This window comes from Megalobrama amblycephala, linkage group LG7 (assembly GCF_018812025.1).
Source record: "Megalobrama amblycephala isolate DHTTF-2021 linkage group LG7, ASM1881202v1, whole genome shotgun sequence".
Lineage (NCBI taxonomy): Eukaryota > Metazoa > Chordata > Actinopteri > Cypriniformes > Xenocyprididae > Megalobrama > Megalobrama amblycephala.
Window position 1 is genome coordinate 8,759,064 of NC_063050.1, and position 24,044 is coordinate 8,783,107.

A 24,044-nucleotide genomic window follows, 5' to 3' on the forward strand; every position below is an offset into this window, starting at 1 on the left:
GTCTTATAATAATAAATGAATAAAGCATCCCAGCGCTAGCGCCCTCTACAGGAAGAACTTCAGATATATTACTCTAAGTTCATCCCAAATGTTTCCTCATCTACATCTGCTGCATGTGAGCTTAAAGAGCTGGTACTGCGGGTCTGTGTGCGTCAGTCAAGGCAAGGCAATTTTATTTGTATAGCACATTTCATACACAATGGTAATTCAAAGTGCTTTACATAAAAAAGAATAATAAAAATAGAACATAAGGAATAGAAATAACAGTAAAAACAGAGAATTTTGCTATCTGGATGGAAGAGCTAGGAAGTCTCAGAGAGTTTGTTGTTGTTGTTGTTGTCCATCAGAGTGGATCTGAATGGATCTTCCTCACACAACAGGACCGCTACCTGTTAAGGCACTTCAAACTGATAAACACAGTTTCAATCTCCCCTTTTGCCAAGACACCTCAAACTGCACCACACAGCCCTAATCCCCCTTCCGGAGATATCTTATCTATGCAACGCAGTTCAAATTTCCCCTTTGGAAAGTGTCCTGACTGTAATCCAGAGATATCTTAACCATGCACCACAGCTCAAATTTCCCCATGGTTTGTCCCCTTATCCAAAGTTACCAAATTTTAACCTAATCACTTTCTTCCTAATTCTCCCAGCTCTTTCAACCAGACAGCAATATTTAAAATGCATTAAAAGTCAGAATAACAAGATGATACATAAAAGATATAAAATACATTAAAAATGAAATAAAAACAGGAAAAGGAATTAAAAGAATAAAAAGATCATATGTATAAAATAAAGTGCAAACAGTTCGGACATAGCACAGTGCTCAATCAGCAAATGCATAGATAAAAAGATGTGTTTTGAGTCTGGATTTGAATGTGGCTACTGTTGGAGCACACCTGATCTCAGCCAAACAAATGCCATTTGAGATGAATGGGAATGCTAACGGATAGCTTGTAGGTATTATATATACATTCTTAAGATATTTATTTTACCTCCTTGAGATATTCACAGTTCATCAGCATCATCTATGATGTCTCGTCTGTCCATGGATGTGTTCTGAAATCATTCCTCAGTCAGAGGAAGCAACTTCACACTTATAGTGCACTATTTCAGGGTACAGCCATTTGTAGTGGCGTAGAGCACTCATTCAATCCCATAATGCATTGCAATAATGAGTATACAATGGAATGGTGACTGGTGCAGAAAATGGTGCTCAATTGTCTTTATTCACTCTTTCGAGTGGACTACAGTGGGCCTGTCCAAAGACCCGCTCTTGAGGTCATGGCTATTTGAGAGCGTTTGCATGTGACAGGAAGTGAGCAAGACTGCCCCAGGTCTAAAAATAGCCAGTGCCCTTTACAAATACTCAAATATGCTTTGTGTATCCCATCATGCTTCATGTTCAGAAACTCACGTTCCCCACAATGTTGAGGAAAATATTCCAAACTAAGTTAAATTAGATATTGTAATCAAAATAAAACTCTATAAACTCTTGCATTTGTACATCAGGTTATCAAAAGATCTACACACACTTGCAGTCTTCACACCTACTTCAACACTTGAGCCAAATACAGGAAATATGTTACGTAAGTAAGTGGTCAAGCGCAAAGACCGCAAGTGTGGGTATTTTAACAGGCCTAGGGTTTACTGCTTACTTCTTCTGAGCATCTAAAGGGACACGTGATGGAAAAAAAAGAAGAAATAAATAGATTTATATAGATATATACATATAGGAGGAAAGTTACATGCCAACGCTTTTGCATTGTGAATAGTGAAAGGGTATAGGGGACGATTTCGGAAACGGCCCGTCTCTCATAAGGGTCACACTGAAAGATGCTGCTAGTTCAAAGTTGGACAAGTTAAATACAAATATATGGATACAAAACTGTATCAATATGACTACATTTAGAGTTAGAGATGACAGAGAATCAGACATTATGAAGTGACACACGGCCACTATTAGAAAAACAAGCTTAGAAGATCTCATAAGATTGATGTTTAGACATTCAGAGGAAGCATCTGTAATATTCTAGTACTTAATCAGCAAGTTCTTATTATTGCCAAATTGCTAGTCAAAGTTTATCAAATGCAAAATTAAGTAATTATTTTCTTGGTTCCTTAGGAAGAAATAGATAAGTTTGAAAACATTATAACATGAGCATCTCTAAGAGCATCTCTGTGAAACAGTGTAAACTTTCAGTTTAACTTTTATTTTATGTGTTTAGTCTGATGTGTTCTGATGTTACTCTATGACTAGATAAACTAAACCAACACTAAGTGAAGTGTCATAGATAAGATCACGTGGTGTTAACCACATGTGTTTCAGATTGTGAGAAACCTAGTGCTGTTACAACCTGTTCAATTTAGTGCTGGCAAAAAAAAAGAAAAAAAAGGTAAGAGCATCATTTACTAATCTTTCTTTAGATTCAGTATCATCAATTAGCTTATTATTGTTATTTTAATGGTGGAAATGATTCTGTTTTGAAAAATGTACAAAGCTGCTGTTTGTGTTGTAATTGTGGGCTATGGAGTGTAGATTGGAATGGAAATTGAAAGTATTTTAGCATTCGGTGGAAAATGTAAAAACACGAAGGGGTCTGAGCTGATATACAGTATATTAAGATAAAGGCCTGTACACACCAGGACGAATACTGCATGCATTTATCGGCAGCGTTTTATGAGACATTTTTTGTGTTTATAACCAAGCGACTTTCACTGGTGATGCGAATAGTGAACGTGTAAATATATATATATGACGCTTGCGCTTAACGGTAATGCATATAAATATATTTATGATATTAATAAAGTTTAATAAGATAAAAATACAGATATAAAATGGCATATGACATATGAATGATGGTAGTCAGAAACGGTAGTGCAATAAGTCACAATGACAGTAAGTGCAAGTGAACGGTAGTGTAAATAAACATATTTATGAAATAAACATTCTCAACTATATTTGTTGAATGTAAAAGAAAAAAACAAACAGTAAAAATACAGAAATAATACACATTGGTGTGGCCAAGAACTGGTAGAGCACCCATAGCGTGCATCTCAATCAGCTCCCTAGTTCAGTAGTCAGGGCATTGATCAGGGAATCAGCCATATTCATTTACACGGTATATTGATACACGACCTAGGAAGGTAGGGAGCTGTTTGAGATGCAGGGATAGTTTGTAGGGGTCTTCCTGGTCTACTTACATTCTCTTCGTCGTCTTGGTATTAATGGAGAAGGAAGCCGCCTCTCAGCTCCACAACTATCTCAAACACAACAACTTCTTTGAGATATTTCAATCAGGCTTCCACTCGGCCCAAAGCACCAAAACAGCTCTACTCCGGGTGGTGAACGACCTTCTGATGGCAGCCGATTCAGGATCACCATCATTGCTCATTCTCCTTGACCTAACAGCGGCTTTTGACACAGTAGACAATACCATCCTCCTGGGCCGCCTCCAAAACACTGCTGGGCTTTCGGACACAGCACTACAGTGGTTTCAGTCCTACCTTTCTGGCAGGACTGAAAGTGTTATATTGGGAGGATGCAAGTCCAGCCAGCTCCCTGTCACATGTGGTGTTCCACAGGGGTCGGTTCTTGGCCCCATCCTATTCATCCTCTACATGCTTCCCCTCGGTTGTGTCATCAGCAGACATGGAATGTCCTTCCACTGTTATGACACGCAACTCTATATCACAACTGCCCCCAAGCCCCTCCACAGCTTTGTCACGACTCACCACGTGCCTTGAGGAGATAAAGGCATGGATGAACAGTAACTTCCTCCAGCTGATCTCCAGTAAAACAGAGGCACTCCTTGTTGGCACCTCTTATCAGATCCGCTCCTCACCTATATCCCAGTTCACCTTTGACGTCCAGGTCATCACTCTCTCCTCCTCCATTATAAACCTAGGCGTTCGGTTTGATCCCCAGCTTACATTCAATGACCACATAAAATACATCTGCAAGACCTCCTTTCACCACCTTCGTAACATTTCAAAAGTCTGTCCCCTTCTAACCCCTCCAGATGCAGAGAAACTTGTTCATGCCTTTATCTCCTCAAGGCTGGACTACTGCAATGGAATCTTCACTGGGATTTCTGGCAGGAACATCCAAAAGCTGCAATACATCCAGAACAGCGCTGCCAGAGTCCTAATGAGAGTCTGTAAATATGAACACATAACTCCCATTCTATACTTACTGCACTGGCTCCCTGTTTCATCCCGGATTGACTACAGAATCCTCTTGCTCACACATAAATGCATCACCGGACAAGCACCACCATATCTACAAGAACTTATCACTCTGCAATCCTCCACCCGTACCCTCAGATCATCAGGCCGCCTGCTTCTTCAGGTCCCCACCACTAAGCTCCGAACCATGGGGGACCGAGCTTTCTGCTCGGCCGCGCCTCGGCTCTGGAACAACCTCCCCATCGAGCTGAGAGCAGCTGAGTGCCTGGACTCTTTTAAAGCAGATCTGAAGACCTTTCTATTTAGAAAGGCTTTTATGTGTTGATTGTTTTTATTGTTGTCTTGTTTTTTTTTTACCTGTGGTTAACATATTTTTAATAATTTTACTGTAGCACTTTGAGATTCTCTGGAATGAAAAGCACTTTATAAATAAAATCTATTATTGTTATTATTATTATTATTATTATTATTAATGTGTGGTTGAGCGCCACCAAGTCATGTTTTACTGTAACTTCAGCATCTCCAGGCATTGGTCTGCCAGTTTTTAATGTGGCGCGTCAAACCCCCCCCCCCCAAAAAAACTAACCCGAGGTGTTTTTTTTTTTTTTTTTTAAATGACACTTTTACACCTGACGTTTTTCGCATGGGTGTGCACATTAACATTGGAGCCCTTTGTTTAGTCACGAGGCGTTAAACATCAGCGATAATTGCGCACAATTATTCGTCCCAGTGTGTACAGGCCTTAAAGGGTTAGTTCACCCAGAAATGAAAATTCTGTCATTTATTACTTACCCTCATGCCGTTCCACACCCGTAAGACCTTCGTTCATCTTCAGAACACAAATTAAGATGTTTTAGTTGAAATCCGATGGCTCCGTGAGGCCTTCATAAGGAGCAATGACATTTCCTCTCTCAAGATCCATAAAGGTACTAAAAGCATATTTAAATTGGTTCATGTGAGTACAGTGGTTCAATATTAATATTATAAAGCGACAAGAATATTTTTGGAGCACCAAATAAAACTAAATAACGACTTATTTAGTGATGGCCGATTTCAAAACACTGCTTCAGGAATCATCGGAGCACAAATGAATCAGTGTATCGAATCAGCTGTTCGGAGCCAAAGTCACGTGATTTCAGCCGTTGGCAGTTTGATACGCGATCTGAATCATGATTCGACACACTGATTCATTATGCTCTGATGCTTCATGAAGCAGTGTTTTGAAATCGGCCATCACTAAATAAGTTGTTATTTTGTTTTTTGTTTTTTTGGCGAAAAATATTCTTGTCGCTTTATAATATTAATATTGAATCACTGTACTCACATGAACTGATTTAAATAAGTTTTTAGTACATTAATGGATCTTGAGAGAGGAAATGTCATTGCTCCATATGGAGGCCTCACTGAGCCATCGGATTTCAACTAAAATATCTTAATTTGTGTTCTGAAGATGAACGAAGGTCTTACCGGTGTGGAACGGCATGAGGGTGAGTAATTAATGACAGAATTTTCATTTTTGGGTGAACTAACCCTTTAACTCTGGCCCTCGAAATCCACTCTCCTGCAGAGTTTAGCTCCAACCTTCATCAAATTCACCTCCTGTATCTTTCTAGTAGAGCTGTAGACCTCGATCAGCTTGTGTTCGATTAGATTTGGAGCAAAACTCTGCAGGAAAGAGTAGAAAACCCCTGATCTAAAGACACTGTTTGGTCTGATTTTTGGAAATAAAATGTTCTTTAATAATATATTTAACATGATTTCTCAGCTCAGTGAGTAAATACAGCTTTAGTTAAAATGCTTTATCATTTACTACTACTACATCATAAACCTGTGTTTAACATTCTAGCTGGATTTCAACAGGAAAGACATTTATTTGAGGATAAGCATGATAAAAATGAATAGAATTTTCTTTAATCTTAATTTTTCTGCTTCTTTTATTGTAGTGGTTGTGTTTGATGTTTGGTCATGTTTTACAGTGATTAGAGCAGGACTGTATGTGTTTTGTCATGTGTAAGGTTCACTTTGCATTGTAGATGAGCTCGATTTGCACTAGCCGGAAAAAGGAACTTGAGAAAATGAATGTGTGATAAACCTGCTTAACCACAGTATTTCTAAACCAAACCTCAATAAACACCACCACCGACACAGGCAGTGAACCAATGATAACATTCACATGTTTATTAGGTATTGTCCTATAAAAAGTACACTAAAATCAAGTTTAAATCTTCTGATTCATGACATCAGAAATAAGCTGCTGTTCATTTGTTGTAGGTGTTGCTCTGATGTCAGTCAGAATGGCTCCTCCTCTTCCTCTGATCTTCCTGCTCATGATTCACGGTGAGTGACTGACTAAAGAGGAAACTAAGCAATTTCCTTCCCCAACATTATTTGTACAAAAGCAGATTTTTTTCTTCACTCTATGAATTCTGTGTTTCAGGGGTTTCTAGTGCTGATTGGGGTGTGAGTTACAGTCCTTCACACATCTGTGCACTAAAGGACTCATCAGTGATAATGAACTGCACTTATACGTACCCTACTGGATATAAGATTGAGAGAGTGTTCTGGATCAAAGGCCCATTAGAAAAGGGTAAAAAGCCTCCAGATCTGTCTGAGGACCCTGAATACAGTCACAGGCTTCAGTATCTGGGAGATAAACAGAAGAACTGCACCATCAGACTGAGTCATGTGACACTGAAGGATTCACATGAGTACTATTTCAGATTCATCACTAATAAAGACAAATGGATTGGTGATCCAGGAGTGTCTCTTACTGTCACAGGTGACTTTCATGAGGTTTCTCTCTTCTTCTGTGCATTATGTTGAATAATAATCAGTGTATGACAGCAGCACTAGATATAATGTGTGTGTTGTGTTCAGATCTTCAGGTGGAGTCTCCTGAGAGAGTGACAGAGGGAGATTCAGTCCGTCTGACATGTAAAAGCAGCTGCACTCTGACTGACAGAGCAACATTCATCTGGTACAGAAACTCACAGCCATTAACTGAGAGAAGAGACAGAAACAATGAACTCCTGCTGCAGTCAGTCAGAAGAGAGGATGCAGGCAGATATAGCTGTGCTGTACACGGACACAATCACATCTCTCCTGCTGTTCAGCTCAATGTCATGTGTGAGTAAAGATTCATTTGAAAAAAAAATAGAGATTTTGTTTGAATGAGATGATTTCATGTTATTGTTCTTTTAGATGCACCAAAGAGCGTCTCAGTGTCCATCAGTCCATCTGGTGAAATAGTGTCAGGAGATTCAGTGACTCTGATCTGCAGCAGTGATTCAAACCCTCCTGCAGAAATCTACTGGTATAAAGGAAGAACATTTGTAGGATCTGGAAGAATCTACAGCATCTCAAAGATCAGCTCTGATGACAGTGGAGAATACAAGTGCAGATCCATCAATGAACATGGAGAGAAATACTCTGATGCTGTGACTTTAAACGTCATGTGTGAGTTAATGATCATCTGCACGTTGTTCACAAATTCACAATTTTCTGATATTTATTGAGAATTTTCAATGTATCCATTTCAGATCCTCCCAGGAACGTCTCAGTGTTGATAACTGGATCTGGTGAAATAGTGTCAGGAGATTCAGTGACTCTGATCTGCAGCAGTGATTCAAACCCTCCTGCTCTGAACTTCAGCTGGTTTAAGGAGAATGAAAGCTCAGCTGTTGGATCTGGACAGAGTTTCAGTGCACTACAGAGTGGACGCTTCTACTGTCAGGCTCACAATCAACATGGATCTCAGAGATCAGACGCTGTAACTGTGACTGATAAAGGTAGAGCAGCTCATATACTTACTTTACTCTTTCTAAAGTGATGCAAATTAATTTAGTTTTTTTGTAGATCATCTGGTGATATTGTACTTGTCCATTGGAGTGGTTTGTGGAGCTGCAGTTGTCCTTACGATGTTGCTTGTTTGGTAAGATGCTGTTTGTAATATTTTATTGCAGGTATTTAACTGTATTGTAGAATTTTTTTTTCATCATTGAAACGAATAAGAATAAATCTACACAAAGTTGGCCGATGAAGATATATGAAATATTTTCCCATTTTGTTTTTTAAGGAGAAGCAGGATGAAAAAGAGAAATGACACACTGGATTCTCAGGTGAGAAAAATTAGTTTTATTATGGTTAGTTTCCTGATCAGGTAAATGTACTAATGAAAGATTGAAAGTCTGAATGCTGTTGTGACTTTATATGGTGTCAGTTATTGATTCTGTTTTCTCTTTTAACGGCAAAGATGAATCAGTCCAGACCTCATCCTGACAGAAATCAAGCTTCTGATGTTGAGTTCAACGAACCTGTTTATGAAAATGTAACGGTACTTTAATGTTATAATTATCATTACCTGGTGTGGACACTGATATAGTTATTTATTTTGTGTGTTTATTCTGTTTTTTTTTCCTTTAATGGCAAAGATGAATCATTCCAGACCTCATCATACGGGACGTCACGCTTCTGATGTTAAGTTGACTGAACCTGTTTATGGAAATGTACCAGTAAGTTAATGTTATAGTTATCTTCCATTGGTGTGGACACTAATATAGTTATCATGTATTGGTGTGGATGATAATATAGTTTTGTTATACTTATCTGTACAGTACCATCAACTGGTGTGGACACTAATATAGCTATATGTTGTTGTGGTTATCTTATCTTTATTGTTATCATCTATTGTTGTATAACCACAGTAATATAGTTATTATTATAGTTTGTGGTGTGATGGGTCAACACACTATGATTTAATGATGAAGACCTGATACACTAAATATAATTTACTGCTTAAGATAAAGTAACTCAAGTCATTTTATACCAACCTGACAGTTGAAGTGTATTAAATATTAATGTATTCATTCTCTAATTCTGTCTTTCTTTTTTCAGCATGTGATGAAGAAGCCATAGTGTTTTGGACAAATGGCAAAATATTTTACAGCTTTTATCTTTCTGTCTGTGGGCGGAGCTCTGAATGATTGACAGGAGTGTCACAAGTCACATTTATTTCTTTAGCAGATGGTTTTATCCAAAGTGACTTACAAATGATGAACATAATTTAACAATATTTACTACTACACAATGTCAAGTTTAAAGTTTAAGCTAGATCAATGCTGGAGCTTAAGTGAAATTTTAGCCAGCAACGGCAAATGGCACGGTGGATTGTGTTCACCGACAATGTTTTCTGGAAGTATTCCTGAGTCCATGTTGGGATTTCCATTACAGTAGCATTCCTGTATGTGATGCAGTGCCGTCTAAGGGCCCGAAGATCACGGGCATCCAATATGGTTTTCCGGCCTTGACCCTTACGCACAGAGATTGTTCCAGATTCTCTGAATCTTTGGATGATATTATGCACTGTAGATGATGATAACTTCAAACTCTTTGCTATTTTTCTCTGAGAAACTCCTTTCTGATATTGCTCCACTATTTTTCGCCGCAGCATTGGGGGAATTGGTAAACCTCTGCCCATCTTGACTTCTGAGAGACACTGCCACTCTGAGAGGCTCTTTTTATACCCAATCATGTTGCCAATTGACCTAATAAGTTGCAAATTGGTCCTCCAGCTGTTCCTTATAGTACATTTAACTTTTCTGGGCTCTTATTGCTACCTGTCCCTACTTTTTTGGAATGTGTAGCTCTCATGAAATCCAAAATGAGCATGACATTTCAAAATGTCTCTCTTTCAACATTTGATATGTTATCTATATACTATTGTGAATAAAATATAAATTTATGAGATTTGTAAATTATTGCATTCCTTTTTTATTCACAATTTGTACAGTGTCCCAACTTTTTTGGAATCGGGTTTGTATTTGGATTAAGATAAAACTTACAGGTAGAAGAGAACTGGCAAGATGGAGAATGAGAGAGGCTTATTGGGATCTGCATAAAGCAAGTAGTAAATTAATTAAGGTTATGACACATCTGAGTTATGACATTTTTGGGTGAACTAACCCTTTAAATATCTCTGGACCGGAACATATGACAGTTACAGTGTTAAAATGAACACAACAGATATATTCACCTCAGAGGAGTAGGTACATGTATGTCATGTTGCGTTTTTGTTAATCTTGATTTCTCACAGCTTGTGTGCTTTTTCTGGGTGAGATGGAGTGAATTGCAAACATGTCAAAACTGTTAATCTGAGCGTCATCAGACAAACCCAGTTCTGGTGTTGTGCTGATCTCTGACCTCGACCATATTATGACCTCACTAGTATCGGTAGGTTTAGGATTAGGAGTGGGGTTAGAATCAGGAAGTCAGGTAGTGACTTCAATGAGGAGGATAATAATTTGGCAGGGAGTCGAAATTCAGCACAACACCGGTTAAGTGTGCCAAATGCATCAAACGTTTAGCCAACGTCTGAGGCTGAGGCCACGTTGTCAGTTAGAAAGTCATGAAATAAAAGTAAAGTACAAATTACAATTGATGTCTACAATTTTTGTGAAAAAAAAAAATTTACTTGGTTTAAAAAAAAAATACACTGTGCACTAGTGTACATATAGTGCATATAAAAACATCACATTGAGTTACACATATTATGAAAATTGTAAAGGATATCGTAATAGAATATTCAGCCTGTCTTTCCTTTGCTTGTCAGCTTTGTCTTTGTTTGGCCAGCAGATGTCCTCGGTGTGCAGTGTGCAAAATCATTTCATAAATGAACTCTCACATCACTAGTCTTATCATAATAAATGAATAAAGCATCCCAGCGCTAGCGCCCTCTACAGGAAGCACTTCAGATATATTACTCTAAGTTCACCCAAATGTTTCCTCATCTACACCTGCTGCATGTGAGCTTAAAGAGCTGGTACTTCGGGTCTGTGTGCGTCAGTCAGCCAAACGAATGTCAATTGAGATGAATGGGAATGCTAACGGATAGCTTGTAGGTATTATTTAGACATTCTTAAGATATTTATTTTACCTCCTTGAGATATTCACAGTTCATCAGCATCATCTATGATGTCTCGTCTGTCCATGGATGTGTTCTGAAATCATTCCTCAGTCAGAGGAAGCAACTTCACACTTATAGTGCACTATTTTAGGGTACAGACATTTGTAGTGGCGTAGAGAGCACTCATTCAATCCCATAATGCATTGCAATAATGAGTATACAATGGAATGGTGACTGGTGCAGAAAATGGTGCTCAATCATCTTTATTCACTCTTTCGAGTGGACTACAGTGGGCCTGTCCAAATACCCGCTCTTGAGGTCATGGCTTTTTTTTTTTTTTTTTTTATTGAAACAACAGTAGGGGGATACAAAGACATTTGAAAAGACATTCTATAAAACAAACAAATCAAAATATTTTATCTTACATCACAAATCCATCATGTTTCTATTACATTAAGTATCCTTTTCAACAGCTTAGATGTCTTAACAGCTTTTCGATTGTACTGTATTGATGTTAGAGTCATAAAAGATCTTCAAATCAGTGGAAAATAGTCTGCCATTTGGTACAGTCGATTTTACATTTTGCTTTATGTATATGATATTTCCCTAATAGAATAAGAAGTTTAACTTTATTATTTATTTCCAGTAAACCAGTATCACAATCCATAAACAAGACCATTACATCAGTTATAGTGGGTTGTGGCTATTTGAGAGCGTTTGCATGTGACAGGAAGTGAGCAAGACTGTCTCAGGTCTAAAAAAAGCCAGTGCCCTTTACACAGGGTTCATACAGGTTTCAGTAAGTCAAATTTAAGACCTTTTTAAGACATTTTAAGACCATGAAGATTGAAATTTAAGACCTACACGATGCAATACCAAAAAAATATTCAAATCAAAGAAATTCTGAAAAAATCATTTTATTTCAATGAATTCAGTCATTGAAAAAGCATTAATTTAATTTACAGATAAAGCAATCACATTGTTAACCTTCCACACCAAACAATGTGCCAAATGCCCAAATCCTTAGGCCCAAAATAGGCTAAAACAAACTTGCCCTCAAATAGAATAGATTTCATCTCATATTTATTTACATTACAAAACAGCATATTAATAGCCTAATAGAGATTGAACAGGCTACTCCAACCCATGTAAGAACCAATGTAGCACACACACCCCAGATAATCCGTTGGATAAATAGATAGATAGATAGATAGATAGATAGATAGATAGATAGATAGATAGATAGATAGATAGATAGATAGATAGATAGATACTCTAATTATCCCGAGGTAAGTATCTATCTATCTATCTATCTAACATGGGTTATCTGATGTGTGTGTCCCGCACTGTCCCATGAACTGTGAGCACAGGTACCTCGACTTAATTCCATTGTTCCAGAAACAAATGTGGATTCTGATTCTGACTGTACGTACCAACACCAATATCCCACAGAAAGAACTACAACTCGCTACTTTTTTGCTACTTTGTAATAACTTTCAGCAGATAGTGTTTCTGGAAATGGGTAAAAAAAAATTTAGACCTGACTAAATGAAATTTAAGACCTTGGATGAAAATCTGGCCGTTTTTGAGACATAAATTTAAGGCCTTAAATTTAAAGTTCAGAATTTTAGACTTTTTAAGACCCAGCAGGAACCCTGTTTACAAATACTCAAATATGCTTTGTGTATCCCATCATGCATCATGTTCAGGAACTCACGTTCCCCAAAATGTTGAGGAAAACATTCCAAACTAAGTTAAATTATATACTGTCATCAAAATAAAACCGTGCAAACTCTTGCATTTGAACATCAGGTTATCAAAAGCTCTACACACACTTGCAGCCTTCACACCTACTTCAACACTTGAGCCAAATACAGGAAATACGTCATGCAAGTAGACAAGACCACAAGTGTGAGTATTTTAACAGGTCTAGGGTTTACTGATAAATTCTTCTGAGCATCTAAAGTGACACGTGATGGGGAAAAAAATATATATACATATATAGGAGGAAAGTTATATGCCAGTGATTTTGCATTGTGAATAGTGAAAGGGTATAGGGGAAATGATACACTGAGAGATGTCACACTGAAAGATGCTGCTAGTTTGAAGCTGGACAAGTTAAATACAAATATATGGATACAAAACTGTATCAATATGACTACATTTAGAGTTAGAGATGACAGAGAATCAGACACTATGAAGTGACACATGGCCACTATTAGAAAAACAAGCTTAGAAGATCTCATAAGATTGATGTTTAGACATTCAGAGGAAGCATCTGTAATATTCTAGTACTTAATCAGAAAGTTCGTATTATTGCCAAATTGCTAGTCAAAGTTTATCAAATGCACAATTAAGTAATTATTTTCTTGGTTTCTTATGAAGATGCAGATCAGTTTGAAAACATTATAACATGAGCATCTCTGAGAGCATCTCTGTGAAACAGTGTAGAGTTTTTACTCTTATTTTATGTGTTTAGTCTGATGTGTTCTCTGTGATGTTACTCTTATGACTTGATAAACTAAACCAACACTAGGTGAAGTGTCATGAATATGGCCACATGTTAAAACATAAGGTGTTAATCACATGTTTCAGAGTATGAGAAACCCAGTGCTGTTTCAACCTGGTTATTTTAGTGCTGGCAAAAAAGGTAAGTGGATCATTTACTAATCGTTCTTGCTTTCTATTAAATTAACTGTATTTTTAATGGTGTAAATTATTCTGTTCTGAACAATGTACAAAGCTGCTGTTTGTGTTGTAATTGTGGGCTATGGAGTGTAGATTGGAATGAAAATTGAAAGTATTTTAGCATATGGTGGAAAATTTAAAAACATGAAGGGGTCTGAGCTGATATATTCAGTATATTAAGATATAACTCTGACCCTCGAAATCCACTCTCCTGCAGAGTTTAGCTCCAACCTTCATCAAATTCACCTCCTGTATCTTTCTAGTAGAGCTGTAGACCTCGATCAGCTTGTGTTTGATTAGATTTGGAGCAAAACTCTGCAGGAAAGAGCAGAAAACCCCTGATCTAAAGACACTGTTTAATAATATATTTAACATGATATCCCAGCTCAGTAAATACAGCTTTTGTTTAAACACATTATCGTTTAAGACTGCTACAGCATAAACCTGTGTTTAACATTCTAGCTGGTCTTCTGCAGGAACGACATTTGAGGACAAGCATGATAAAATGAATAGATTTTTCTTTAATCTTCATTTGTCTGCTTCTTTTATTGTAGTGGTTGTGTAAGTGTTTGATGTTTGGTCATGTTTTGCAGCGATTAGAGCAGGACTGTGTGTGTTTTGTCATGTGTAAGGTTCACTTTGCATTGTAGATGAGCTCGATTTGCACTAGCCGGAAAAAGGAACTTGAGAAAATGAAGAATGTGTGATAAACCTGCTTAACCACAGTATTTCTAAACCAAACCTCAATAAACACCACCACCGACACATGCAGTGAACTAATGATAATATTTACATGTTTATTAGCTATTATATAAAAAGTACACTAAAATCAAGTTTAAAACTTCTGATTCATGACATCAGAAATAAGCTGCTGTTCATTTGTTGTAGGTGTTGCTGTGATGTCAGTCAGAATGGCTCCTCCTCTTCCTCTGTTCTTCCTGCTCATGATTCACGGTGAGTGACTGACTAAAGAGGAAACTAAGCAATTTCCCTCCCCAACATTCTTTGTACAAAAGCAGATTCTTTTCTTCACTCTATAAATTCTGTGTTTCAGGGGTTTCTAGTGCTGATTGGGGTGTGAGTTACAGTCCTTCACACATCTGTGCACTAAAAGACTCATCAGTGATAATGAGCTGCACTTATACGTACCCTACTGGACATCAGATCAAGAAAGTGTTCTGGACCAAAAACGCTGTAAAGGGTGTAGAGCCTCCAGATCTGTCTGAGGACCCTGAATACAGTCAGAGGCTTCAGTATCTGGGAGATAAACAGCAGAACTGCACCATGAGACTGAGTCATGTGACACTGAAGGATTCACACGAGTACTATTTCAGATTCATCACTAATATAACAGTAGGAAAATGGACTGGTGTTCCAGGAGTGTCTCTTACTGTCACAGGTGACTTTCATGAGGTTTCTCTCTTCTTCTGTGCATTATGTTGAATAATAATCAGTGTATGACAGCAGCACTAGATATAATGTGTGTGTTGTGTTCAGATCTTCAGGTGGAGTCTCCTGAGAGAGTGACAGAGGGAGATTCAGTCCGTCTGACATGTAAAAGCAGCTGCACTCTGACTGACAGAGCAACATTCATCTGGTACAGAAACTCACAGCCATTAACTGAGAGAAGAGACAGAAACAATGAACTCCTGCTGCAGTCAGTCAGAAGAGAGGATGCAGGCAGATATAGCTGTGCTGTACACGGACACAATCACATCTCTCCTGCTGTTCAGCTCAATGTCATGTGTGAGTAAAGATTCATTTGTACTTTAAAAAAAAAAAGAGATTGTGTTTGAATGAGATTATTTCACGTTATTGTTCTTTTAGATCCTCCAAAGAACGTCTCAGTGTCCATCAGCCCATCTGGTGAAATAGTGTCAGGAGATTCAGTGACTCTGATCTGCAGCAGTGATTCAAACCCTCCTGCTCTGAACTTCAGCTGGTTTAAAGGAGGAACGTTTGTAGGATCTGGAAGAATCTACAACATCTCAAAGATCAGCTCTGATGACAGTGGAGAATACAAGTGCAGATCCATCAATGAACATGGAGAGAAATACTCTGATAATGTGACTTTAAACATCATGTGTGAGTTAACGATCATCTGTATATTGTTCACAAATCCACAATTTTCTGATATTTATTGAGGATTTTCAATTGTATCCATTTTAGATCCTCCCAGGAACGTCTCAGTTTTAATAACTGGATCTGGTGAATTAGTGTCAGGAGATTCAGTGACTCTGATCTGCAGCAGTGATTCAAACCCTCCTGCTCTGAACTTCAGCTGGTTTAAAGGAAGAAAGTTTGTTGGATCTGGAAGAATCTACAACATCTCAAAGATCAGCTCTGATGACAGTGGAGAATACAAGTGCAAGTCCATCAATGAACATGGAGAGAAATACTCTGATGCTGTGACTCTAAATGTCATGTGTGAGTTAATGATTCAATGGTTTAGTAACTTGTGATGTTAAATCCTATAAACAAAGTCTGTGATGTGAAATGTATTTTGTTCCCTTTCAGTCGGTCACGTTCGACGTACGTCAGTAGTGACCGACGAATTGGGATATCGCTTAGAGAGCCCTATCAGCTTTGTGTGAACTAAAACAAGCCAATGGAATTGGCGTGCGATATTTGCATAATGCGCACCGCCCCCGACAGGTGTATATAAATAGGAAGCGGATGCAATCGCACTCTGTCTTTCGCTTCGGAGCCATACACTGGTGTCCTGCTTCAGACTTTGTTCAAAACTGAAACTAAAACTGCCTCAGAAGAGGATTAACAGCGAGCTGTTCGTGTTGGTAGTGAAGGCACTCCAGCGAGGTCGCGAGCTTCCGAGGAGCCGAGCTATAAGCTCTCAACTGCTGTTTTAACAGCAACACTCTAAAAGTGTGTGTGCGTGTTGCGATTTTTTGGGCCGGTTCCTCGGTGTGTTCAGGGAGTGGTGTACCTGAGCACATCGCGTCACTCCCTGTGTGCTTCAGCACAAGTGAGCTGATCTTTCCCCTTCTAAAAGAGCTTTACAGACGAACCCTGACAGTATGTCATTTCGTCTGTGCGTTACTGGGTGCGGTCGTTCCCTGGTCCCTGCTGATGGGCACAATCGCTGCATCTCGTGTTTGGGCGTTCAGCACGCTGAAGCAGCTTTTGTGGATGGTTCATGTTCCCATTGCGGGAATATGACTATCGCGGTGCTGAGGTCTAGACTCTCCTTCCTGAAGTCTCAGGAAGCGGGGGTCCCCTCCCCTATGCCCCGTTCGACCGTTTTTTCCGGCCTCGGTCGGAGTGACGGTTCGGCGGTGTATAGGAAGGGTGACCTGAGGATTACGGTCAGGGCTTCCCCGCCGAGCGGAAACGCTCCGCGGGCCCCTGCCGCCTCATCAGCACCGCAACCCATTGTGCCACCGTTGGTTTCCGCTGGGCCCTCTACGGACTGTCCAGCCGTTACCTTTGGTGCGCCCGCGGCGGAGCGGATGTCGATCTCTGCATCGGAAGGTGAGCCAGAGTCCTCGGGGGAGGAAGATCCGGACGCGCTGCCGCCCTCCGGGACGGTAGCGTTCCCCGAGTCGGATCCCGAGTTGACGGCTGTGTTTTCCCGGGCCGCCTTGTGTGTCGGGCTCGAGTGGAACCCTCCACCCTGTCCCGGCCCATCTCGGTTGGATGATTGGTACTTGGGGGGGGGGTCGCGCTGGTCAGGTCCAGCGTCCCGCCCCAATGCCATTCTTCCCGGAAGTGCACGATGAGGTGACCAGGTCTTGGCAAACACCCTATAGTGTTCGTGCGAGGCCCGGTCCCTCGTCCGCCTTCTCCTCCCTGGACGGCGGGGAAGCCAGGGGGTACGCGAGGATCCCGCCAGTCGAGCGGTCCAGTGCGATGCAGCTGTGTCCAACGGCCACTGGCTGGCGTGGTGAGCCGCGCCTCCCGTCCCGGGCCTGTAAGTTCTCAGCCGGTCTGACTGAGAAGGCTTACAGCTCCTGTGGGCAGGCTGCCTCCGCCCTGCACGCGATGGCCCTTTTGCAGGTTTACCAGGCAAAAGCGCTGTCGGAGATGCCCCAGGAAGGGCCTGACCAACAACTGCTTGGGGAGCTGCGCGCTGCCACTGACCTTGCCCTCCGGGCGACGAAGGTGACAGCACGCGCTGTTGGTCACGCGATGTCTACCCTGGTAGTCCAGCAACGCCATCTCTGGCTGACCCTGGCGGACATGCAGGAGGCCGACAAACAACGGTTCCTGAATTCCCGTGTCCCCGGTCGGCCTTTTCGGCGACGCAGTGGAGAGCTTCGCCCAACAGTTCTCCGCTGCACAGAAGCAGGCCGAGGCCATCAAACATGTCATGCCACGGCGGTCCGCTGCTGCCTCCACCCAGCCGCCCGTGGCTCAGCCTCAGCCTGCTCGTCGCCGAGGGCGCCCGCCTGCGTCGTCCTCCGCCCCTGCTAAGTCGGCAAAGCAGCAGCCTACACCAGCCAGACAGCAGGGTGCCGGTCGCGGACGCGGTGCCCAGCCCGTCTCAGCCAAGCCAGGTGGCAAACGAAAGAAGAAGTCACGGCCCTGAGACGGGCAACCTGGAGGGGAAGGTTCTTGCTCTTCGGGAGAGTTTTCCACCTTCTCTCCCACCCCCGGAGGAGGGCCGGGGGGAATTTGTGACATCTGTCCATCTACCGCCGCTAGCTCCCCGGAGTCCAGCGGTACCCACTTTTTCACAAAAAGAGCAGTTTCCTCAAACTCCAGGTCACAACAGGGTGCGTCTGCCAGTGTGCCAGGCCCCGCCTCGCCGCTCGCAGCCCCCTCCCATTCCGACCTCACTCCGGGCCGCTCCCATGCCGTCCGAGTCGGGTCCCACTCTGCCTTGCTGCCCCACCCCCGGTGCGTCTGTGGTGCCTTTGGTCCCGCTGGCTCGGAGTCTGGAGGCGTGGATCACGCTTCCCAGCCCGTCCCGCTGGCTCATTCGCACTATCAGACTCGGCTATGCGATTCAGTTCGCCCGGCGTCCCCCGGTTTTCAGGGGTGTCCACTTCACTCAAGTGTCGTTGGACAGTGCACCTGTTCTCCGGGCGGAGATTGCTGTCCTACTGGCGAAGGATGCAATCGAGCCGGTCCCTCCAGCCGATATGAAGTCGGGGTTCTACAGCCCCTACTTCATTGTACCGAAAAAGGGCGGTGGGCTACGGCCAATCCTGGATCTGCGCGTCCTGAACCGGTATCTTCACAGGATGCCGTTCAAGATGCTCACGCAGAAGCGCATTTTCGAATGCGTCCGTCCCCGGGATTGGTTTGCAGCAATCGACCTGAAGGACGCGTACTTTCATGTCTCGATTCTGCCTCGACACAGACCCTTCCTGCGGTTTGCGTTCGAGGGTCGGGCATATCAGTACAAAGTCCTACCCTTCGGGCTGGCCCTGTCCCCCCGCGTCTTTACGAAGGTTGCAGAGGCGGCCATTGTTCCCCTCAAGGAACAGGGCATTCGTATTCTCAACTATCTCGACGACTGGCTGATCCTGGCCAGCTCGCGAGAGCAGTTGTGCGAACACAGGGACATGGTTTTAGCTCACCTCAGCTGGTTGGGTCTTTGGGTCAACTGGGACAAGAGCAAACTCGCCCCCGGGCAGAGGATCTCTTATCTCGGTCTCGAGCTAGACTCGGTCGCACGGACTGCGCGTCTCACAGAGGCGCGCATCCAGTCGGTGTTGAACTGCCTGAGCTCGCTCAAGCGCAGGACAGCAGCTCCACTGAAAGATTTTCAGAGGCTCCTGGGGCATATGGCATCTGCAGCCGCGGTCACGGCGCTTGGATTGCTCCATATGAGACCGCTTCAACACTGGTTCCGCGGCCGGGTCCCGAGATGGGCGTGGCAGCACGGCACGCTCCGTGTCCCCGTGACACCGAGCTGCCGTCGCACCCTTGTCCGGTGGTCGGACCCTTCGTTCCTGCGGGCCGGAGTACCCCTGGAACAAGTGTCCAGGCATGCTGTGGTCTCCACAGATGCCTCTGCCACGGGATGGGGGGCCACGTACAACGGGCATGCAGTGTCGGGTCTTTGGACGGGGCCTCAGCTGCATTGGCATATCAATTGCCTCGAGTTACTAGCAGTACGTCTTGCTCTGGCCCGCTTCAAGGAGCTGCTGTCAGACAAGCACGTACTGGTCCGTTCGGACAGCACTGCGGCCGTTGCGTACATCAACCATCAAGGTGGTCTACGCTCCCGTCGCATGTCGCAACTCGCCCGCCATCTCTTGTTGTGGAGTCAGAAGCATCTGAGGTCCCTTCGGGCCACTCATGTCCCAGGTGTGCTCAACCGTGCGGCCAACGAGCTGTCACGGCAGCCTCCACTTGCGGGCGAGTGGCGGCTCCACCCCCAGGCGGTTCAGCTGATTTGGCAGCATTTCGGCGAGGCCCAGGTAGACCTGTTTGCCTCCCCAGAAACTGCCCACTGCCAGTGGTTCTATTCCCTGTCCGGCGGCACGCTCGGCACGGATGCCCTGGCACACAGCTGGCCCCGGGGTCTACGCAAATATGCGTTTCCCCCAGTGAGCCTTGTCGCACAACTCCTGTGCAAGGTCAGGGAGGACGGGGAGCAGGTCTTGTTAGTGGCTCCGTACTGGCCCACTCGGACCTGGTTCTCGGACCTCATCCTCCTCGCGACAGCCCCTCCCTGGCCGATTCCTCTGAGGAAGGACCTCCTGACTCAGAGACGGGGCACCCTGTGGCACCCGCGTCCCGATCTGTGGAACCTCCACGTGTGGTCCCTGGACGGGATGCGGAGGTTCTGAGTGATCTCCCACAAGCGGTCGTAGACACCATCACTTTCGCTAGAGCTCCTTCCACTAGGAGTCTCTACGCACTGAAGTGGAACCTGTTCGTCGAATGGTGCGCCTCTCGCCGAGAGGACCCCCGATCATGCTCGGTCAGATCTGTGCTTTCCTTCCTGCAAGAAGTGTTGGAGCGAAGGCTGTCTCCCTCCACCCTGAAGGTGTATGTTGCCGCTATCGCTGCACATCACCACGCAGTTGAGGGTAAGTCCCTGGGGAAACACGATCTGATTGTCAGGTTCCTGAGGGGGGCGAGGAGACTGAATCCTCCTCGCCCTTCCTCCGTACCCTCTTGGGATCTGACCCTGGTTCTCTCAGCTCTCCGGGGTCATCCCTTTGAGCCCTTGCGATCAGTCGATCTGAAAGTAATGTCTCTAAAAACTGTCCTTCTGGTCGCATTGGCTTCCCTGAAGAGGGTAGGGGACCTGCATGCGTTTTCGGTCAACGAAGCGTGCCTAGAATTCGGGCCCGGTGATTCTCACGTCATCCTGAGACCCCGGCCTGGATACGTGCCCAAGGTTCCTACCACTCCCTTCAGAGATCAGGTAGTGAACCTGCAAGCGCTGCCCTTGGAGGAGGCAGACCCAGCCCTAGCTTTGCTGTCCCGTCCGCGCTCTGCATGTGTACGTGGACAGAACGCGAAGCTTCAGGACCTCAGATCAGCTCTTTGTCTGTTACGGAGGCCAGCAGAAGGGAAAGGCTGTCTCCAAGCAGAGGATGGCCCACTGGATAGTGGATGCCATCGCCTTGGCGTATGAATCCCAGGGCGTGCCTTGCCCGCTCGGGTTAAGAGCCCACTCCACCAGAGGGGTGGCCTCTTCCTGGGCGCTGGCTCATGGCGCCTCGCTGACAGATATCTGTAGAGCTGCGGGCTGGGCGACACCTAACACGTTCGCTAGGTTTTATAGCCTACGTGTAGAGCCGGTATCTTCACGTGTACTCGCATCCACTAGTCGGTAGATGTGTTGTACCCGCTCTAAGTGTCGGCTTGCAATGCCATTCCCGCCCCCTGGGCCGGATACGTGCATACTTTTACTCCAGTCGTGTTCCCCGCTTGGCGAACCCTGTCGAGTTCCTCCGCCTCCCCCTTCGGCTCGGACATTGCGGAGTGTCTGATGCCAGGCCTACATCCGTCGCTGACGCTGTCTGTTGGCTGGGGCCCATATGTCGTGACTCCTCTACGTGAGCGGTCCCATATGTGTAATTGTCCACGGGTCTAAACTCCCTACGGCGAGCCCGTGTCTTTCCCTTAGCAGAGCCAGCTCTGCTGTCACCTGTCAGATGAGTCTCCCCCTACCCAGGTGGAGCCATCCCAGGGACCCCATATGCGTACTGCCCCCCGGGCTAGTCCATATGTGTATTCTCCATGTAAACTCCTCCCCCATTGGGTAGGTAGTGGCCTCCGCAGCGTCCCTTACGGGTTCGCTTCCCCAGTGTAGTCTAGTTTACTTAGTGGGTATTCGGTAAGACAGCAGTAAACTCTCTCGGCGTAAGCTCGCCCCTTCACCGTTCCAGCTGGTGCTATGGGTAGCCGAGCTTGCGCTGGGCACTGGAAGGGTTTCGTAACTGTGGCGCTTTAGTTGGGATCCCAATTCGTCGGTCACTACTGACGTACGTCGAACGTGACCGACTGAAAGGGAACGTCTCGGTTACGTATGTAACCCTCGTTCCCTGAAGGAGGGAACGGAGACGTACGTCCCGTCGCCACAGTTCCTGTACCCTCGCTGTAGTGCGGACACCAGTTGTCTCCTCAGCGAAAAACAGAGTGCGATTGCATCCGCTTCCTATTTATATACACCTGTCGGGGGCGGTGCGCATTATGCAAATATCGCATGCCAATTCCATTGGCTTGTTTTAGTTCACACGAAGCTGATAGGGCTCTCTAAGCGATATCCCAATTCGTCGGTCACTACTGACGTACATCTCCGTTCCCTCCTTCAGGGAACGAGGGTTACATACGTAACCGAGACGTTTTCTGTTTCAGATCCTCCCAGGAACGTCTCAGTGTTGATAACTGGATCTAGTGAAATAGTGTCAGGAGATTCAGTGACTCTGATCTGCAGCAGTGATTCAAACCCTCCTGCTCTGAACTTCAGCTGGTTTAAGGAGAATGAAAGCTCAGCTGTTGGATCTGGACAGAGTTTCAGTGCACTACAGAGTGGACGCTTCTACTGTCAGGCTCACAATCAACATGGATCTCAGAGATCAGACGCTGTAACTGTGACTGTTAAAGGTAGAGCAGCTCATATACTTACATTACTTTTTATAAAGTGATGCAAATTAATTTAGTTTTTTGTAGATCATCTGGTGATATTGTACTTGTCCATTGGAGTGGTTTGTGGAGCTGCAGTTGTCCTTACGATGTTGCTTGTTTGGTAAGATGCTGTGTGTAATATTTTATTGCAGGTATTTAACTGTATTGTAGATTTTTTTTCATCATTGAAATGAATAAGAATAATTCTACACAAAGTTGACCAGTGAAGATATATGAAATATTTTCCCATTTTGTTTTTAAGGAGAAGCAGGATGAAAAAGAGAAATGACACACTGGAGTCTCAGGTGAGAAAAATGAGTTTGGTTATAGTTAGTTTCCTGATCAGGTAAATGTACTAATGAAATATTGAAAGTCTGAATGCTGTTGTGACTTTATATGGTGTCAGTTATTGATTCTGTTTTCTCTTTTAACGGCAAAGATGAATCAGTCCAGACCTCATCCTGACAGAAGTCAAGCTTCTGATGTTGAGTTGAACGAACCTGTTTATGAAAATATAACGGTACTTTAATGTTATAATTATCATCAGCTCGTGTGGATGCTAATATAGTTATTTATTTTGTGTGTATATTCCTTTAATGGCATCCTTTAATATTCCTTTGTGTTTTTTCCTTTAATTGCAAAGATGAATCATTCCAGACCTTTTCATACGGGACGTCAAGCTCCTGATGTTAAGTTGACTGAACCAGTTTATGAAAATTTAACAGTAAGTTAATGTTATAGTTATCTTCCATTGGTGTGGACGCTAATATAGTTACTATTTTGTGTATATTCTGTTCTTTTCTTTAATTACAAAGATGATTTAATCCATACTTCATCATGTGTGACGTCAAGCTGGTGATGTTGAACTGACCGAGCTTATTTATGAAAATGTAATGATAAGTTAATGTTATAGTTTTGTAGCGAATTACAGGTATTTAATCAATTAGCTCAATCATGGGTGAAATATGATTTTATATATATATATATATATATATATATATATATATATATATATATATATATATATATATTTATATATAACACATTATGATTATATGATTATTTATAATATAGATCGACCAAAGAGGGAATTATGCACATATATTGTGAATTAATTACAACAGATTATAATTAATTACATATAGGATTAGTTCTAGTTTAATCTTTGTTTAGAAAAACTATCCTAGTTTGTCCAGCAAACTATGGGTTTTCTC

General features: G+C 43.1%; 4 protein-coding genes across 4 annotated transcripts in view; 2 read left to right on the plus strand and 2 right to left on the minus strand.

Moving 5' to 3' along the window:
* LOC125271208 (B-cell receptor CD22-like) overlaps window positions 1-8,544 on the plus strand; it is a 41,546-nt gene extending 33,002 nt beyond the window's left edge. Inside the window, exons 1-8 of the mRNA XM_048195217.1 lie at window positions 6,407-6,524; window positions 6,625-6,966; window positions 7,065-7,313; window positions 7,389-7,643; window positions 7,727-7,975; window positions 8,043-8,118; window positions 8,263-8,305; window positions 8,440-8,544. Of these exons, the coding sequence (XP_048051174.1) occupies window positions 6,422-6,524; window positions 6,625-6,966; window positions 7,065-7,313; window positions 7,389-7,643; window positions 7,727-7,975; window positions 8,043-8,118; window positions 8,263-8,305; window positions 8,440-8,529 (1,407 nt within the window). The 5' untranslated portion in view covers window positions 6,407-6,421 and the 3' untranslated portion in view covers window positions 8,530-8,544. Of the gene's footprint in view, window positions 6,525-6,624; window positions 6,967-7,064; window positions 7,314-7,388; window positions 7,644-7,726; window positions 7,976-8,042; window positions 8,119-8,262; window positions 8,306-8,439 lie in introns of the transcript that reaches the window.
* Window positions 1-24,044, minus strand: part of LOC125271224 (B-cell receptor CD22-like) — a 1,156,500-nt gene that overhangs the window by 799,582 nt on the left and 332,874 nt on the right. The gene's annotated exons all lie outside the window — the stretch shown is intronic.
* LOC125271198 (hemicentin-1-like) overlaps window positions 1-24,044 on the minus strand; it is a 987,774-nt gene that overhangs the window by 779,885 nt on the left and 183,845 nt on the right. The gene's annotated exons all lie outside the window — the stretch shown is intronic.
* Window positions 14,890-22,865, plus strand: LOC125271239 (B-cell receptor CD22-like). Its single transcript, XM_048195290.1, has 5 exons — window positions 14,890-15,175; window positions 15,274-15,522; window positions 15,604-15,861; window positions 15,946-16,203; window positions 22,561-22,865. The coding sequence occupies exons 1-5, from the start codon at window positions 14,905-14,907 to the stop codon at window positions 22,848-22,850; spliced, it is 1,326 nt and encodes a 441-aa protein (XP_048051247.1). The 5' UTR covers window positions 14,890-14,904; the 3' UTR covers window positions 22,851-22,865.

Bases quoted from the DNA above. Each gene is read 5' to 3' on its own strand.
- LOC125271239 (XM_048195290.1), top strand. From the start codon at position 14,905: ATGAGCTGCACTTATACGTACCCTACTGGACATCAGATCAAGAAAGTG. The intron at 15,523-15,603 runs GTGAGTAAAGAT...TTGTTCTTTTAG, and splicing joins TGTTCAGCTCAATGTCATGT to ATCCTCCAAAGAACGTCTCA. The intron at 16,204-22,560 runs GTGAGTTAATGA...TTTCTGTTTCAG, and splicing joins TGTGACTCTAAATGTCATGT to ATCCTCCCAGGAACGTCTCA.